The sequence below is a fragment of the Gracilinanus agilis genome, chromosome 1, assembly GCF_016433145.1.
Source record: "Gracilinanus agilis isolate LMUSP501 chromosome 1, AgileGrace, whole genome shotgun sequence".
Lineage (NCBI taxonomy): Eukaryota > Metazoa > Chordata > Mammalia > Didelphimorphia > Didelphidae > Gracilinanus > Gracilinanus agilis.
This window is the reverse complement of record NC_058130.1, coordinates 662,368,073-662,384,022: the sequence shown is the minus strand read 5'-3', so window position 1 is coordinate 662,384,022 and position 15,950 is coordinate 662,368,073. Positions and strand designations below refer to the sequence as shown.

At 36.7% G+C, this 15,950-nt stretch overlaps 1 protein-coding gene across 1 annotated transcript in view; it reads left to right on the top strand.

Moving 5' to 3' along the window:
- EIF3H (eukaryotic translation initiation factor 3 subunit H) overlaps positions 1-15,950 on the top strand; it is a 126,055-nt gene that overhangs the window by 15,466 nt on the left and 94,639 nt on the right. Inside the window, exon 2 of the mRNA XM_044668859.1 lies at positions 10,764-10,920. Within this exon, the coding sequence (XP_044524794.1) occupies positions 10,764-10,920 (157 nt within the window). The remainder of the gene's footprint in view (positions 1-10,763; positions 10,921-15,950) is intronic.

Genomic DNA, 15,950 nt, shown 5'->3' with positions numbered 1-15,950 from the left:
GGAACCACTGGGTTAGAGGAAAAAGGTTTGTAATAAGGACAGTATTGGTATTGAGTTGGATAATGCTGACTGACTGGGATTTGGTAAAATCCCCTTTCTCCCTTGGCAGAAATTATTCACTTGCTTGTGGAATGATATCAGTCCTCACTTGAAATATGTTTCAAAGGGTTTTAATGCTATAACTCAAAGGGGTGGGATTCAGGATAAGGAAAGTAGTGTTGGGAATGGCTATGCTAATTCTATGGGAGTTAGACTAGGCTAATTAATAAGTAACCAGTTGGCAGCTGGCTGGAGAGGCTTCTCTCCCTCCCAGACCCTGGTCAGACCCAGCAGTGGTCTAGACCAGTGGTCCCCAAACTTTTTTTGCCTACCACCCCCTTTGCAGAAAAAAAATATTACTTAGTGCTCCCTGTCACATACTATCACCGCCCCCTTACTGTTATTCACTGCCCCCAAATGCACCTGTGGCCATCACTCTCTGGATTGCTTGCAGCACCCACCAGGGGGCTGTGGTGCCCACTTTGGGAATCACTGGTCTAGACCAAGTGAAAAGAAGGGATTGTGATATTCTTCTTGATAGCAGGAGTTGATGTTTATCTCTCGGCCTTGTTCAGTAATAGGTGAATTGATAATTTGAGACAGTCAGGTACAGATGCTGGATATGCTGGGCTATAGGCCTACCCACCCTTCACCACCCACGAGCCCTTCTCAAAAATGAGACCCTGAAGTCTTCTGCCCCTGGGCTTTTATAGTGGTGGTAGCAACTGTCTTTTGCCCTTGGCTCATGCCATCTGGGTAAATTCTAAATTCTATAACCAACGATCTGTCTCTCAAGCATCTTCTTCCCAGAGGTTACCTATTACAGATCAAATAACTTAGAAATATCTATATCTGTTTGTTATGTTAAGACTCTTAGAAGATAGTTGCTTGATCCAGAGTTTTCTCTTATCAACAGAAAAATCTATGACTTAAATACTCATGGAGAACATTTCTAAAAAGTTCTAGAAATTCTTTTAAAAATTTTATGTCAAGAACTAAAAACGTTTACATTTTTGGTTAACTATAAGTTCTTAAACATTTAATATGTGCCAAACCTTGTGCTAAACATTTGGGAAACAAAGGCAAAAAACAGCCTCTGATTGCAATGTATTTACATTCTAATGGGGACAACATGCAAACAATTACATATAAACAAGATATAATTTAAGATAATTAACTTCTAGGCAGGGATCAGAAAAAGTTTCTTGTAAAAGGAGAGACTTTAGCTGAGATTTGAAGTGTATGAAATGGGATTATGTGTGGAATTCTTAGGGTAATGATATTTGGCTTGTAACCTCAATATTCTTGGGGGGTGGTGGTGGTGGTAAAGAAGCATAGCTTAAACATCCTGTTTTCATTATGATTGGGAGGGGTAATGCAGGGGTAGTTTATCTAAAGCTTCAATTTGGGAACAAGTCCAGGGAACATGGAGGCAGGCATTAGTCCTGGAGAAGTCAGGAAGGAGTGTTTGATAACAAGGAATACAGAGGTCCTTGCATATGTATCTCCTTGAACTTAGGTCAATGTTCCTCAAACTTTGCACCATGATCCTAGCAGGAGGAAAGGAAGCATGGGGGAATGAAACTGTTGGGGTTTGTAATTATCATGTACTCAATAACTGTAACATCACAAAGGTGTGCGTGTGTGGCTCTTGTGTCAGCAATACAATAAAAGGTCTGTTTTACATGTAGACATTTTCATTTTGCTATTAGAGCATCTGTCATGAATTTGCTATCTAGGGCATTTGCCATTTTGGACATCCAAAGCCAGGAATGTCCCCTTTCACAAAAGGTACCAATAAAGTCCATCTTATACTTTGGCTTCTGACTCTGATTATGTATTCATTTAAGTGGAGGGGTCCATTGTTCATTCATGATTCCCTGTTCAATACAGAAGGAAGCCTGGAAGTAGAGCAGAGGAGAGAGAGCATTCTGGGCATGGGGGACTGAAAATGTGAGGAGCCCAGATAATGGATTGCCCTTTGTTTCAGGAATGGCAAGGAGCTCAGTGTCTCAAAAACACAGAGCAGATGAGGGCAATAAGTGAGAAGACTGGAAAAGTAGTAGGGGGCCTGGTTATGAAGGGCTTTGAATGCCAAAGGATTTTATATTTGAGCTTGCAGGTGATAGGGGGATTTATTGAATATGTTTATGTGTGGGATGAAGTGTGTGTGTGTGTGACTTGCTCAGACCTACACATTAGGGAGGTTACTTGGGTGACAGAGTGGAGGATATACTGGTTTGGAGAGAGGCTTGAGGCAGATATACCAACTGTCTGACTTTTGCAGTATTCCAGGTGTGGGGTAATGGGGTCCTACACCAAGTTGGATGGCAGTGTCTGAGGAGAGAAAGGGGTATATTTGAGTTAAAATTGACAGGACTCTTGACAACAGATTTGATGTGGGAGGTGAGAGAGTAAGAGTTGAAGATGGTAACATAGGTTTTGAACCAGAGTGATTGGGAGGATGATGGTACCCTAAAGAGTTAAATGGAATATCAGAAGAGGAAAGGATCTGTTTGTAGGGGAAGATAATAACTATTAGGTGTGTTGAGTTTAAGATGTCTATGGAACATTTAGTTTGAGATGTTTAGTTGACAGTTGCAGATGTGAAGTTGATGGTCAAGAGAGATCTTAGAGGTGGATAAGTACATCTGAGAATCATTAGCATAGAGATGATGATTTGAATGACTATATGAGAGTGGATGATATAACCAAGGGAAATATATATAGTAGGAGAATGGGATCCTGGACAGAGCCTGGAGGGATTGTTATAGTTAGCAGATGTGAGTCAAATGAAAATCTTAGTAAATGATACTAAGAAGGAGTGGTGAATTGGTGTAGGAAGACTAAGAGAGTATAAAAACCTGGAAAGAAGAGTTTCAGAAGAGTAAGAGATTTGATAATTAAGTAATAATTGGCTACTTTGGAGAGAGCAGTTTCTATTGAATGTTGAAGTCAGAAGCCTGACTTAAAGAGAGTTAAGAAAGAGGAAAAAGGAAGCGAAGACAACACTAGGCAGGGAATTAATTTTTGTTCATTGTAAACCATTTATTTTTTAAGCATATATTTACGAATGTGTAATATTCCAAATCAGTAAATATGGAAACTTAATATGAGGAAAACTTAACATTATTATCATTTGAGTAGCTAATTATAACAATAGGTAAAATATTGGTAAAAAATGAAAAATTTCTATTTGGGTTAGAATTAAGTAGATTTGGTAGATACATGAAGGACTAGTTGTAAAGGACTCTTTAAGTTGATGAAAATAAACTGAGGGTTTTAAGTTGAAAAGTAATTAAAGTCACTGAACCTTAAGTACTGATAAACATTTTTTAAAATAGCAAGTAAATGACTTCTTTTGAGCAATTTAAATTTGAAAGATAGTAACATGAAAGGTTTTCTGCCATGTTTTTACACTTATAGTAGTTTTTTACCCTATTGATTTCTGTGGTTACTTCCACTTTTTCTTACATATTTGTACTTCATTTAACTTAATTTTGGACCACTAATGATACTGAATATCTTCTTTTGCAGAGATTACATTGATTAAGTATAGAGAAACATTTTAAGTAGTACAATATATATCAGAAACAAAGTACAACTTTTTGTTATTGAAAATTTTATGTTCTTTCATATCAGAACTTTGTAGCTCTGATTTGAATCCCATTTATTACTTGATTTAGCTATTTATGAGATGGAATCCTTATTCCATTTGAGCTATAAAATGTGTTCTATTTCAGACTAATACAGATCTGTTTTTCAAATTTATATTCTGGCAATAACTTTTTTCTTTGTTCAGTGTCAGAAAAATGATCTATTCTTACCCAAATAAGAAAACACTCAAGGTCACATATTAGTCATTAAAAAAGCCAGAATTAAATGAAAATTTAGGTTTTGCCTGTAAAAGGGGCGATGTTTAGGAGGATAGGGGGTGTAGTTGTGGACCAGCTAGTAAAGTATGAAGGACCCCTCCTCCCTCACAGCCACCCCTATTGCTGAGAGACTAAAATGGTATCCCCTTGGGAACTGGAAGATCCGGTTCGTGCCACTGTAGAATGGTTGAAAGAATGCTATCCCCTCAAGGAGAAGTGAGTGATATCCCGATTTGATGGTGGTGCCAGTCAGGATGCACAGAAACTTCCCCCTTCTCCTAGCAGGGGGTCAGGTTCAAAATGGAGATCAGCCTGCCAGTGGTACTGCACTCCCTCCCAGTCAAGTCTGTCTCCATTAGAAACCAAACGCAGATCTGATCTTGAAGATATTTGGGTGTTTAATCAGGAACAACCAGGCATTGCGGATGAAGGTAGGGTATCAGCAGGAAAGGGAATGCAGGTAATCCCTAAGCCAAAAGTCCTTCACTCAGGCAGGTACCCACCAATATCTCAGACCTGAAGGTGACCTTCCCGTGCCCCACTAATGATATTCCTATTGTTATATTCATACTCTGGGAAATGATGGATGCCACCTTGACTGACAGGGATAGCAGTTGAAAGACTCGGAATGTTCCCAGGTGCCGTGAGCCAGGTCGGCCCCATGGTATAAATACCCCTGACAAATCAGTAAATGTCAGGGCTTGCCTCATTCTTACAACCTTTACAAAATATACTAGAGGGAGATTTTGTAGCATTTCAGTTTCTTTGGGAATTAAACTGATCTAAAACAATAAATTTTCCAAGCTTGGTTGATATGAGAGATTCAGATCAGTTCTTAAATCCCAGCTAAGTAGTTGTCCACCCTGGCCTTTTTTCCTACTGCCTAATAACTGTGAAATTATATCTTTGCCATTTGGAGCTTATTCTCATTACGCAACATTAATATGTCAGAGTGAAATTACATTTGTAAAATAGTGAAAAGCATTTGGCAGCTGGAATAGGGTGGCATGAACCTCAAAGGATAGATGATTGTGTCAGTAGGAGGGTCTTATAGTAGCAGTGAGAGACAAAGGTACCACATGTATCCCATGTTGCTTCTCAGATGTTCCAGTTATTTTAAGATTTATAAACATTATTAAAGATGAGAGGTAATGGTTTTATCTGGTTCTGTTCTTGAGGGCCATACAGAACCAGTCTTAATCCTCATTCCACATGACAGCCCTCAAATATTTGAAGACATTAGGTTTCATTTGTTCGTTATGTCTTTTCACAGGAGAAACATTTGATACTGATATTTTGATACTCATATTATACTGTCTTCACTCTCCTGTTTGCCTTCTTGTGGAAACCTTCTAGTTTATCAATGTCTTGCTTTTTTTATTTTTTGATTTGAAACATTGTATTTAATTAATTTGGAATGTTTTCCCATGGTTACATGATTCATGTTCTTTCCCTCTCCTCCTCCCACTCCCCTCCCATAGCCAGTGAACAATTCCACTGGGTTTTACATATGTCATAGATCAAGACCGATTTCCATATTATTAATATTTGTATTAAAGTGATCCCTTGGAGTCTATGTCCCCCATCAACTCGTGATCAAGCAGTTGATTTTCTTCTGTGTTTCTACTCCCACAGTTCTTTCTCTGGATGTGAATAGTGTTCTTTCTCATAAGTCCCTCAGAATTGTCCTGGATCATTGCATTGCTGCTAGTAGAGAAGTCCATTATATTCGATTGTGCCACACTGTATCTGTCTCTGTGTATAAAGTTCTCCTGGTTCTGTTCCTTTCACTCTACATCAGTTCCTGGGGTCGTTCCAGTTCACATGGAATTCCTCCAGTTTATTATTCCTGTCAGCACAATAGTATTCCATCACCAATAGATACCACAATTTGTTGAGCCATTCCTCAATTGAAGGGCATACTCTTGTTTTCCAATTTTCTGCCATTACAAAGAGTGAGGGTATAAATATTTTTGTACCCATCTTTTTCCTTATGATTTCTTTGGGGTATAAACCCAGCAGTGGTATGGCTGGATCAAAAGGCAGACAGTCTTTTTAAATTAAAGCCCTTTGGACATCCAAATTGCCATCCAGAATGGTTGGATCAATTCACAACTCCACCAGCAATGTACCAATGTCCCAATTTTGCCACATCCCCTCCAAAATTTATTACTTTCCTTTGCTGTCAATCTGCTAGGTGTGAGGTGGTATTTCAGAGTTGTTTTGATTTGCATTTCTCTAATTATAAGAGATTCAGGGCACTTTTTCATGTGCTTATTGATAGTTTTGGTTTCTTTATCTGAAAATTGCCTATGCATGTCCCTTGCCCATTTATCATTTGGGGAATGGCTTGCTTTTTTTTTTGTACAATTGATTTAGCTCCTTATAAATTTGAGTAATTAGACCTTTGTAAGAGGTTTTTGTTATAAAAGATTTCCCCCCTATTTGTTACTTCCCTAGCATCTTTTGAATTTCAGGTTTATTGTTATTATAGAGTGCTGCTATAATTATTTGCCTAAATATGAGACCTTCCCCCTGTGTAGCTTTTTTGGGCTGTATGCCTAGTAGTGAGATTAGCCAGGTCAAAGGATATGATCAGTTGAATCACTTTTCCTACATAATTCAAGATTGTTTTCTAGAACTGTTGATTCAGATCACTGCTTTATCACAGTAAACTTCTGTTTGTCTTCCAATGGCCCCCTACTGATTTTCTTTTATCATCTTTAATAGTTTGCTTGGCATGTGCAGAAAATTTGGAGCAAATTGGCATTTCCACTAGTTATTTGGAGCATTGGTTCATGTTTTTGTATTGATTGTTTGCAATTTTTCTTTTGAAAGCTGTTTTGTCTTTTTTTTGACTTTTGGTCTTATACAGGGTATCTAAGGTATAGCTTAAAGCTGTACTCTAAATTACCTTAAATAAGTTTGAATAGCTTAAAACTACATTTAAAACTTTTGGAATAGCTTGTATATTTGTGGGAATTCCCCACAAATTTTTCATGTTAAACTTGAAAGAAAAAGACTGGACAAAGGACTTATGTGCAAAATCTGACTTTGTGCACAAATCATATATGTCATGAGTCTGTAGACATACCCCACCATGGTCTGAGACCCTGAGGTCTATCTATAGGTTAGGGATTTTTATACCTTTGATGTCCAATTGGGGTGGGGCAGCAAAGACCCCTTGCTGGTTTAATAGAAGGATTCGTAACCTCAGGCTTTTTATCTTGGTCTCTGCTGTGTCCTCTCCCCTTCTCAAGGTCATAGTAATGTCAGTAGGAACTGCAGGATAAGTTTGCTCAATTTCTTTATGTCACATCCTGATTATGAAAATATGAGGACTATGTGAGTACCCAGTAATATTGGAGATAAACTAAATATCATTCTACTATTACTTCTTGATTCTTATTGTTATGACATATTCAATTATTCAGTCAGCTAATTGAGTATTTCTTGCTATGAATCATAGTTACTACTTATTAAACTTTGCATTTATTGCAAAAGATCTATTTTGCTACTGACAATGCCATTCTAACTACTTTAGTTTTGTTTTTGCAAAAACTTATATTTATCTAATAAAAATATTTATGAACCCTTTTATGTCTGACTTCATTCTCTCCCTATAACTACAGTAGTGAAGCATAATTTTAAATTTTTTTGGATGCCACTTTTATATATGGGTGTATTGCAGTAGATTGTATAAATCTGTTTTCAGCCAGTCTTCTAGTTTTTCTAGGAAATGTGGATAGACTTTAAAAATTATTTGTCAAAGTTCTTTTTTGTTAGAAACAGTCATAACTAACATTTCAGCATATAAGCCAACCTAGATTCTAATAAATAATAAAATAAAAAAAAAGAGCACATGATCTGTTTAGCTACATTTAAAAAATAACAACTACAATGACATTTCCATTCCTTAGACACAAACTTGGTAAAATTAATGTCAGAAATCAAAAGTAATGAAAACCTAACATGGAGTAAGTTTTTCAAAGCTCTCTAGACTCTTTGAGGGAACATTTTAAAGCACTATTTTTGGAAACATTTTAAACAAAGTTAATTTTTAAAAATACAATTATTCTGGGCATCTTTTATGAAATAGAAATTTATGGTCTGAGCTTGACAGATCAGTCTTAGAGATTATTGCCAACTGAAACCAAGTTTTTTGCTTTTCATTTTAGTTAGAGCAGATGTTTTAGCCAAACTGCTTTGTTTCTTCAAGGTCCCACAGTTCATAAATATCTTTCTAGGCTAGTTACAACTTGATTTTTTTATCTGTAAGATTATAGTTGTTAATCTTTTTTCCTCTGTTGAACTAGATTTTTACTCTATAATAATTTCTTTTTGCTTCTTGTTTTCAACCATTTGGGAAAAGGAAGATCCAAAGAAATGGCCTAATGAATTTTTATTTTAAAGAATCAAATGTTTTCTTCCTGGTGCTGTATATTCATTAGTAAGTACATAGTACTTCTTTATACTATGTCCAGTTGTCTATGCTGAAAAATAAAGGAATAAAAATAATTCTTGTAGCATCATCTCAGAAGATATATCTGGTTGACTTCTTGCATTTTGGAATTCCTTGCTAAGACTTCCAACTAAGGACAGTCAAACCTCAGAAGATGGTGACTATATTTTAGGAAACATTACTGTAAAATGTGTCAGTAGGAGTAGGAATGAGGCAAAATACAGAAAGTTCAAAACAACTTTTACCTTATTAGCCAGTTTGCTTATGGCCTTTTGTGGCAACTTCATGTATATTATAGAAATAGCTTTGATTATATAAGCAAGCTTATGGAGATAGGAAAATATTTAGTGAGTTTTAAAATCTGGTCATTAGTATGAGTTTTGTCAAGTCCTGTTATAGAAAACTCACAAGTACTTGAGATGTTATCCATTCTATTTTAGGAAGCCTCCACAAAGAAAGCTCTCTCTAGTTTCTTTATATTACTGAGTACTAATGCACTGTTAGAAAAAACTTGGGCCCCTTTAGCATAACTAATAACCTTTCTGGGATCACTGACCTTCAAAAGAAAACCAGTCCAGAGACAGATAAGTGAAAAAAAGATAATCTAAATTAGTTTATATTTTTAGAAAAGTATGAAATATTCCAAATGAACAATGTAAAACAACTCTAGTAAATAAAAATCTTAATTTCTGTATTACTCACAGTTAAAAGGTCAGAGGAGAAAAGAAGTTCAGGGAGAACAGCTAAGTATGTGATTCGAGAAAAAACAGGTTTTGAACTGAGAAGAAATAGGTTTGTTTATTGGTTCTGCTACCTACTACTGTGTGACCTTGGGCAAATCACTTCACTTTGAGGCCTGCTTTCCTCATATGTTAAATGAAAGTATTGGATTAAATGGCTCCTTCTAGCTCTGTGATCTTGGTATTGACAGAAGAACTGCACAGAGAGGCAGCTTTCATTGGGGTAACATCCCCATCTTGTGGTTTCTATGGACATTGCCATTAAAGGTCTAAAAGCTCTGTTGCTTTTTTGTAGCTAAAAAATCTCCCAAGTAAAATACCATGCTGATCAATGGCACCTTTCTACTTTCTCATATAACTCTCCTCTCCTACCTGCAAAACCCATATGAGAACCCATCCTTACGTTTCTTGACTTCTACCCCATTAGTTTGTGGGGAAATCTCCTCACTCAATAGCCTTATTTTCTTATTGCCTCTTTTGGGAAATGGAAGTCTCCATTCCTTCTACTAGGACTAGAGTGGGAGAGAAGAAAGGAGTGTTTTACCTTCCCATCAGCTCCCTGGTGCCTCTAATCCTCAAATGGGAGAGGAGTCCTTGACTTCCTTTCAACTTCCCAGGATCTGGTTTGCCATTGCTCTAACTGAGGAGGTGTTTTCTATCATGTCAAGATAATAGTTCTGAATACTTTCCCCCATAGATCCTACTGTAGTTCTTAGGCAGGACTGTCTCAATAAGCATTTTAAACAGATATTTTGAACAAAACTTTTAATACATTTCTAGTTAAATTGTTTGAATGAGTACTTTCACTTTTCAATATAAGAAGGTCCTACAAGGATACTTCCTTCATCATCATTCAATCTCAACTTAAGGATTTAGTTCACTCTTAGAGATTTGCCTTGATGCTATACAGCTATGAAGAATTATAGGGAAGATTTCAACTTATGTCCTCTAGCCCAGATCTTTAGCTAGCATTGCACCTCTACCAGATACAAACACATACTGTCTGGTAGAGAATGGAGAATTGCCAGATCTTGGAAGTGATATGGAGTTATCTATTATTGTTGTGGCCAAAATATATTTTGTTAACTTCTACATGCTTTGCCGCCTTTCCCTGCATGCCCCAGCCTTTTCTTCCCTCAAATTTCAATCCAGGATAAAGATGAATGATTAAATAGCTAACTAGTAACTGAGTAGTTAATTGATATCTAAAGGTAATAGAGATAAGTGAAAATTTGCTCCCAAACTAATGGACAGAAACCTTGAACTAGACGATTTTTCCAGTACTGTGATTAAAAAAAATTGGTCTTAGCCTTTTGACTGATATTTAGCTTAAACAGGACACGCACAGTCCCTCTTTTCTTCCCAGAACTTCTCGCCCTTTCTTGTCTAGCACTCCCATCAGTGTACTCCTATCAGTGAACTCCCCTATATTGCATTTTATGATGATTTTATGATTCTATTTATATATTAAATTTATTCTATTCTTCTATTATCTATTCTATCAAATGCTTATATATATATATATATATAATGCTTCTATCAGCTGAATTTCAGTAGCATTGCAGTTTACTTAATTTATTTTCTTTCAGATAAAATATTTTGGAACTCTGTTGATACCTGTAAAACTATTTATATGGTTTCTTTTAGGTCGTTTTGAAAATAATTAAACATTACCAAGAAGAAGGACAGGGGAATGAAGTTGTCCAGGGAGTACTTTTGGGTCTGGTGGTGGAAGACAGACTTGAAATCACCAATTGTTTTCCCTTTCCCCAGCACACAGAGGATGATGCTGATTTTGATGAAGGTAATGGTGTTTTTCTGATGCCTTTTTAGTGCTTTTAAATTGGAAGGGATATGGAGTTCGCAAGAACATTTTCCACAATAGATTTTTATTTTCCATTATTAATAATTGATCTGATGTCACTTTTTTTTTGTCAACCTCTTGAGGTGTTTTTTTTTTTTAAATTAAAGTACATGGGTGGGGTAGCTAGGTGGCTCAGTGGATTAAGATCCAGTCTTAGGAAGGCAGGAAGTCTTAGGTTCAGATCTGGCCTCAGATAATTCCTGGCTGTATGACTCAGGGCCAGTCACTTAACCCTATTGCCTAGCTCTTACTCTCTTTTGCCTTGGAACGGATATATAGTAATGATTCTAAGATGGAAGGTAAGGGTTTAAAAAAAAACAACACACATCAGTGCTTGGGTTGTATATCTTAAGATCTACATTAAAACTTGATTTGACTTTCTTCTACCTTTGTATTTGTAATAATTTGGGAAAGGACTGGCTGAAGCTTACTTTTCTATTATTAAAATAAGTCTCTTTTGTAAGGTTTATGGAGGTTGTTATTTATTTAGGAGAATAAGTTATTTCCTAGCATTTTTAGAAGGAAAGCTTTCATATTATGGCAATTTAATTATTTTGTATGGGTGGAGGAAGGTAAATAGTTTGAGTATTGATTTTTAATCACAGGTTATCCTTATCTGTTCATTAAACTATGCTTTTATTATATAGCATTACTTAGTATCTATTTGTATTTCAGGTATTTTTATTTCTTGAACATGTTTAGCAATTCATACTTTACTAATCAGATCATCTAGCCTAGAGATATGTCAAACAATGGAATGGATATGAGCACTGCAGTAACCACAACATTCTGGAGGCCAGACCACATTAAGATGTAATTGGGAAATATTTAGCAAAATAAAATACAACAAATTTATATATAGATAATGTTAACTTGAATTTTAAGTCAATTTGTGCCTGTAGGGAGTTTCTGTTTTGGGTTCACCAGTACTGATCTAGTCTCTTGTCTTCACAATTTGGATTGTGTATCCTATTTCCCCCCAAATATTTTCATTATCTATATTCCCTCTTCATCCCATCCTCAGCACATACATTATTATTTTGATTCTATTTTAACCTTTGAATAATCAGTAAACATTTACTAAGCACCCACCATGTATCAGGCATTGTGCTAATTGCTGGGTAGTCAGAAATAGGCAAAAGACAATTCCTACCCCCAAGGATCTGATAAGTGAGACAACAGATGATTATAAACAAGCAAATTATATATAGAATAAATAGGACCAGAACCCTCATTAGAACAGAGGGAAGGCACTAGAATTAAGAGGTTCCATAGAACTTGTTGGAGAAGATGGGATTTTAGTTGGCAATTAAAAGATGCCAGGGAAGCCAGGAGGCAGAGTTAAGAAGGGAGAAGGTTCTAGACCTGGGGAGAGAGTTGAAGGCAGGTAGATCTACCAGATGGGTATTGTGATAGTCTAGGTGTCAAGTGATGAGGAACTGCCCCAGAGTAGTGGCAATGTTGGAGGAGAGAAGGGGGAGTATTGAAAGTTGTTGCACAGGTGAAACTGACAGGCCTTGGCAACAGATTGGATGGGGGGTGGGGAAGAGATAGTGAGGAATTTAGAATGATCCCTGGGTTACTAGCCCCAGGGACTGGGAGGATGGGGTTACCCTCTAAAGCAATGATGAGCAAACTACAGCCTTCGGGCCAGATGTGGCCCCCTGAAATGTTCTATCCAGCTCCTCGACATCATTCCTAATCTGATGAATACAGTGAGTAGGATACAATACAATGAAACTTTGAAAGAGTTGCTTTAGAAACTGACTGACAGATGAGAATTTCCTTTCCTTTGGCCCCCTCTTTTAAAAAGTTTGCCCATCACTGCTCTAAAGTAATAGGGAAGGTTGAAAGAGGGGGAAGGCTTAGGGGAAAAAAGAAGAGTTTGGTTTTGAACATGCTGAATTTATGATAACTAGTAGACATATATTCTTAATAAAAAAACTTATTAATTTAATTTAATTAATTTAATTAGTAATTAAATTAATTTAGAGCATTTTTTCCATGGTTACATGATTTATGTCCTGTTCTCTCCCCCCCCCCCCCATAGCCAAAGATTAATACCACTAGGTTTTACATGTGTCATTGATCAAGACCTATTTCCATATTATTAATATTTGCATTAGTGTGATTGCTAAGAGTCTACATCTCCAATCATATATATATATATATTTTAACCCCTTTTTGGGAATCAATGCTATATATTGATTCCAAAGCAAAAGAACTGTAAGGGCTAAGTAATGGGAGTTAACTGCCAGATTTGAAGCCAGGTTACCCCATCTCCAGGCCTGGCTCTCAGCCCATTGTGTCACCTAGAGATAGCTGAAAGGAGATGCAAAGTTGGAGGGCAGTAGAGAGTATAGAGCAGGATAAATAGATTTATGAATCATTAACCTAGAGGTGATCAGTAATCATTGGGAGCTGAGAAGATCACCAAATAAAAATAGGAGAAGCAAAGGTGACCCAGGAGAGAACTCTGAGGGATACTCGTGGGTAGAGGCCATGATCTAGAAAGAATGTTGCCTTGAAAACCTAGAAAGTATTAAGGAGAAGTGGATGATGAAGTGTCAAAGAATATAAGAAAGTCAAGGAGAATGAGGCCTAAGAAAAGGCCAGTGAATTTGGCAATTAAAGAGATCTTTGGTAAGCACTTTTGTTGGAATGATAAGAATCAGAATGGAATATTGGAATGAAAGATAAGAATAATCAGAAGCCAGATTATATGGGAGTAAGAAGAAAGGGAAAGGAGAGAAAATGGAGAGAGGTTTTCCAGGGAGTTCTTGAGTCACAAAGGACAGAAGATATATAGGACAATAGTTCATGAGGACAGACAGATCAGTTGAATAACTATAAATTTTCCCCAAGTTCTTTTTTATTGATAACACTTGAAATTTGTGTAAATTACATGTGTCACATTATTCTGTGTTGTCCTTTTCCTTTGAGCTATATACTGGATCATGAATAAAGATGTAGTCATTTAAGTTAGATAAGAGAGTTGCCATTTATTTGCAATTTTCTCCTCTACCATAGTCCTAGAATTAGATTCTTTGCCCCATGATATCCCTAGACTGCTTTATTTTTATCCTCCTTTATCTTATTTCACCCAGGTGAAGAAATTGCTGTCTTTATCTTTATAGATCTCATATCCTAGTTTTTTAGGGCCAATTTGAGATTATTTTGTCATCTTCCCCCTCCACCCCCAAAAGAAAACAAAACAAACCCAACCAGTTCATTTCTTTTAATTGAATTATGTTTAAACTTCACCAAAGAAGCTTAGATGACTACTTTTGTGACCAGTGTTATATTGAATTTCTGGGACAAGATGGACACCACCTTTGAGTGACAAGACCAGCAGTTGAACACCCTGAAATGTACCCAGATGCCGGGAGTCAGGGCAAAAGTCAGTTGGAGCCAACCCTATAAATACCCACCACGCACAGCACAGGGTGGCTCAGTCTGGAGCAGAACTTGGGAGGTGGTAGGTCGAGGGAGGGTAGTCCTGTACCTGCAACCCAACTTGCCTTATTGAGAGAGCTAGAGAGCAATTACCATCATTGTCAGTAGAGCTGAGAGAGAATTGTGATACTGTCATTCAAAGATCATCAATAGGCTTCCCTAATCTTTGGTTTGGCTCTGGCCAAGTCAGGCCAGAGTTAGTGAGAAGGTGAAGAACCTCCAGTCTCTACCTGATCTAGCAATCTCCTGAGCTTGATCATTAGTTCCCAAATCCTCCATCCTTCCCCTTGTTCCTAACCCCATTAATTAGAATCAAATATAGTGTTTATTACCAAGTACCTTTCCTGAGTGGTTAATGTATCTAAGCCCTTGGGAAGGGGAGTCAGTTATGAAGTCAGATCTTCACCAAGCATCAATAGACCTCATCAATAACTATTCCAACCCCAGCCTGAGGAATTAGAGAGGGTAACTACACATATAACTTCTCAGTGGTTCCCTGTCTGGGCAACTGTTAAAAGGGGATAGCTGACAGGCTCAGTTTAGCAAGCCTGTCAGGAGAGGAGAGGCATAGCCTTTTGCCAGCAGCACCTACACAGAGGCCTGTGGGTGAGAGTGTGCTTTCTCCCCCACCAAATCCAATCCACCTTTCAAAAGTCTCTATTATCTATCCCTCCATTTTATAACAGCAGAAACATGAAATTTTAGAGATGGATTAAATCTTAAAGATAGTTTAAGCTCTCTCTTTTTTTATAGATAAGGAAACTGAGACTCAAGGAGATTAAATGAAGTATTTTCTAGGGGATGAAGAAAATATTGAAATAAAACAGCATTGTATTCTAAAAAGAACATTGGATGTACTAGTTAAAAATAAAAATGTATCAAAGGCCTAGGTTAGGTAAGTTGGATCCAGAAGCAATTAAACCTGGTAGAACAATGTTTCATTTCAAGAACTCAAGAACACCAACTGATGAGATAAGGACTCTCTTCAACAAAATGCTGCAAAAACTGGAATGCATTCTAGCAAAAATTATATTTAGACAATCTTCCAAAATCTATAAGCCAAATGCTTACTTACTTTGAATATAAAAGGTCATATTCAAAAGTTAATTTAAAACTTATTTAATTTAAATAATTAAAAGCATTTAAAATTAATGTATTAAAATTTATTTCAAAATGAGCATGAAAGAAGGTACTTTGTATAACTTTGGCCTAGGGAAAGAATTCTTAATTAAACGGGTTTAGGAGTGAAAAGTTTTGATTACAAAAAAAAAATTGAAAAGCTTTTTTTACGAACAAAATCCATGCATCTAAAGTTAGAAAAGAAGCAGTTAATTGGGAAGAAATCTTTGTAGTAAATATTTGAAAATAACTTCATGTGAAGCTTCCTTCCTTCCTTCCTTCCTTCCTTCCTTCCTTCCTTCCTTCCTCCCTCCCTCCCTCCCTCCCGCACCTTCCATAAAACTGCTAGGCAATAGGGGTTAAGTGACTTGCTCAGGGTCACATAGCTAGTGAGT